General features: G+C 46.2%; 1 protein-coding gene across 1 annotated transcript; it reads left to right on the plus strand.

The window, feature by feature from the left end:
• Window positions 1-1,447: 1,447 nt before the first annotated feature.
• LOC122910571 (small nuclear ribonucleoprotein G-like) lies at window positions 1,448-1,715 on the plus strand. Its single transcript, XM_044255190.1, has one exon. The coding sequence runs from the start codon at window positions 1,448-1,450 to the stop codon at window positions 1,670-1,672; it is 225 nt and encodes a 74-aa protein (XP_044111125.1). The 3' UTR covers window positions 1,673-1,715.
• The last annotated feature ends 269 nt before the right edge of the window (window positions 1,716-1,984 follow it).

The raw sequence follows: 1,984 nt of genomic DNA on the forward strand, positions 1-1,984 counted from the left end.
GTCCTCTCTTCTTTTGGCTGGCTTCCTGGGGGAGGGGACTGCTGCATTGTTTTTCAGGCAGTCTTGCTTGCATTGAGTCCTCCTACTCCCTACCAAGGGGCTGGGCTCTGTGGAAACCGGTTTTTCAGGCTTTTGTTCTCTGGAGGTTTTTGTTCTTTGGTGGCTTTTTGCAGCTTTTCTGAGGTTTAGTGGAAAGCAAACTGCACCCAGAACTCAGAGAGAAGCCTCAGTTTGCTCCCCTCTGGGGGCAGACCCCCCCCCTCCTCTGCAAACTCCTCTGAGCTTTGCAACCTCTCACAGGCAATGCATGTCCCCAGCCACTGTCTCAGGGGTTGCTCAATGCGCTCACTTGTCTCTGCACCCCCATGCCAAAACCACAAGTGATATTGCTCCAGGGAGCCCGCTTCCAGTGGCTGCCTTTGCCAGGACTGTCTGGAGTCCAGACTGCCCCAGAGATCCCAACCAGAGATAGTGCGCTGAGATTTTCAAGCCTGGGCTGGGAGTGTTCAGATTCTCAGCAGGTTTTAGAGACCACTGGTTAGCGCCCCTCTCTCAGGGGAGGGTGGGGAGCGCAGTTCAGGCCCTGATCACACAGTGCATGTGCAGAGTGCAAAAGGCTGTGGTTCTAGAGAGCACCAGCTGGTGTCCACACCAGACTCTCTCATGGGCGCCGCTGGTGGGAAGTGCACCTAGCAGTGTGATGCAAGAGGCAGAAAGCCCTGCGGGCTCAGGGACCATGGCCTGGAGGCTTCACTGCACTCTCTCTGGCACAGGTGGTCACCTGCGGTGGCCGTCCTGGGTCTGTGGGCTTAGGCCCATGCCCATGACCACCCAATTCCACCAGTTGCCCCTTAAGATCTTTTGCTCTTTCTGAGTGCTTTTAACCAGACTCCAAGTTAATGCTGGTTCCCAATCACAGGGCACTCTTGTATTGGGGTATTATTTTACAATGGTTCACTTCTGGTGGCTCCCTCCCCCTTCTGTTTATCCTCTGATATCAGTTCAATTGTCACTCCTCTTTACCTCTCACTGGAGTCTTCTGCCCTCATAGAGATCCAAAAGTGTATAATCCTACATCCTGGCTGATTTCATGGGTGTTCAGAGTGTTCTGGTAGATAAACAACTCACTTTAGGGGACTGGTTGAAACAGGATATCCTAATTCTCTGCCATCTTCCCCTCCTACTTTATATTTTTAATTTTGTTTGCTCATTTGTTTTGTGTTTTAGATTCCACATGAGAGTGAAATCCTATGGTATTTGTGTTTATCTGTCTGAATTACCTCACTTAGCATAATACCCGCTATGTCCATTAATGTTGCTGTAAATGTCAAGATCTCATCCTTTTTAATGGCTGAATAATATTCTGTTGTATAGGGCCTACCGCGGGAGCGCGAGGGACGCCACGAATTCCGTTTGGAGGCATCTTTGAGCTCGCCGAGTAGACACCATGAGCAAAGCTCACCCTCCCGAGCTGAAAAAATTTATGGACAAGAAATTATCATTGAAATTAAATGGTGGCAGACATGTTCAAGGAATATTGTTCGATCCATTTATGAATCTTGTGATAGATGAATGTGTGGAGATGGCAACTAGTAGGCAACAGAACAATATTGGAATGGTGGTAATACGAGGAAATAGTATCATCATGTTAGAAGCCTTAGAACGAGTATAAACAATGGATGTGTTCATCAGAAGAATCAACTGCTTCCACATGTCCCCTCTCCACAGTACCTGTTTTACTACAATATAAAAATCAGATTGTGTGCATTTTCATATTGAGCTTTTTTGTTAAATAAACTTTTATAATAGCCTAAAAGAAATTCTGTTGTATATGTATACCACATCATCTTTATCAATTCATCTATCGATAGACACTGGGTTGCTTCCATAGTTTGGCTATTGTAAATAATGCTGAAGTAAGCATAGGGTTGCATATATTCTTTTGAATTTGTGTTTTCATTTTTTTTAGGTAAATACCCAGAAG

This window comes from Neovison vison, chromosome 6 (genome assembly GCF_020171115.1).
Source record: "Neovison vison isolate M4711 chromosome 6, ASM_NN_V1, whole genome shotgun sequence".
In the NCBI taxonomy this organism is placed as follows: domain Eukaryota; kingdom Metazoa; phylum Chordata; class Mammalia; order Carnivora; family Mustelidae; genus Neogale; species Neogale vison.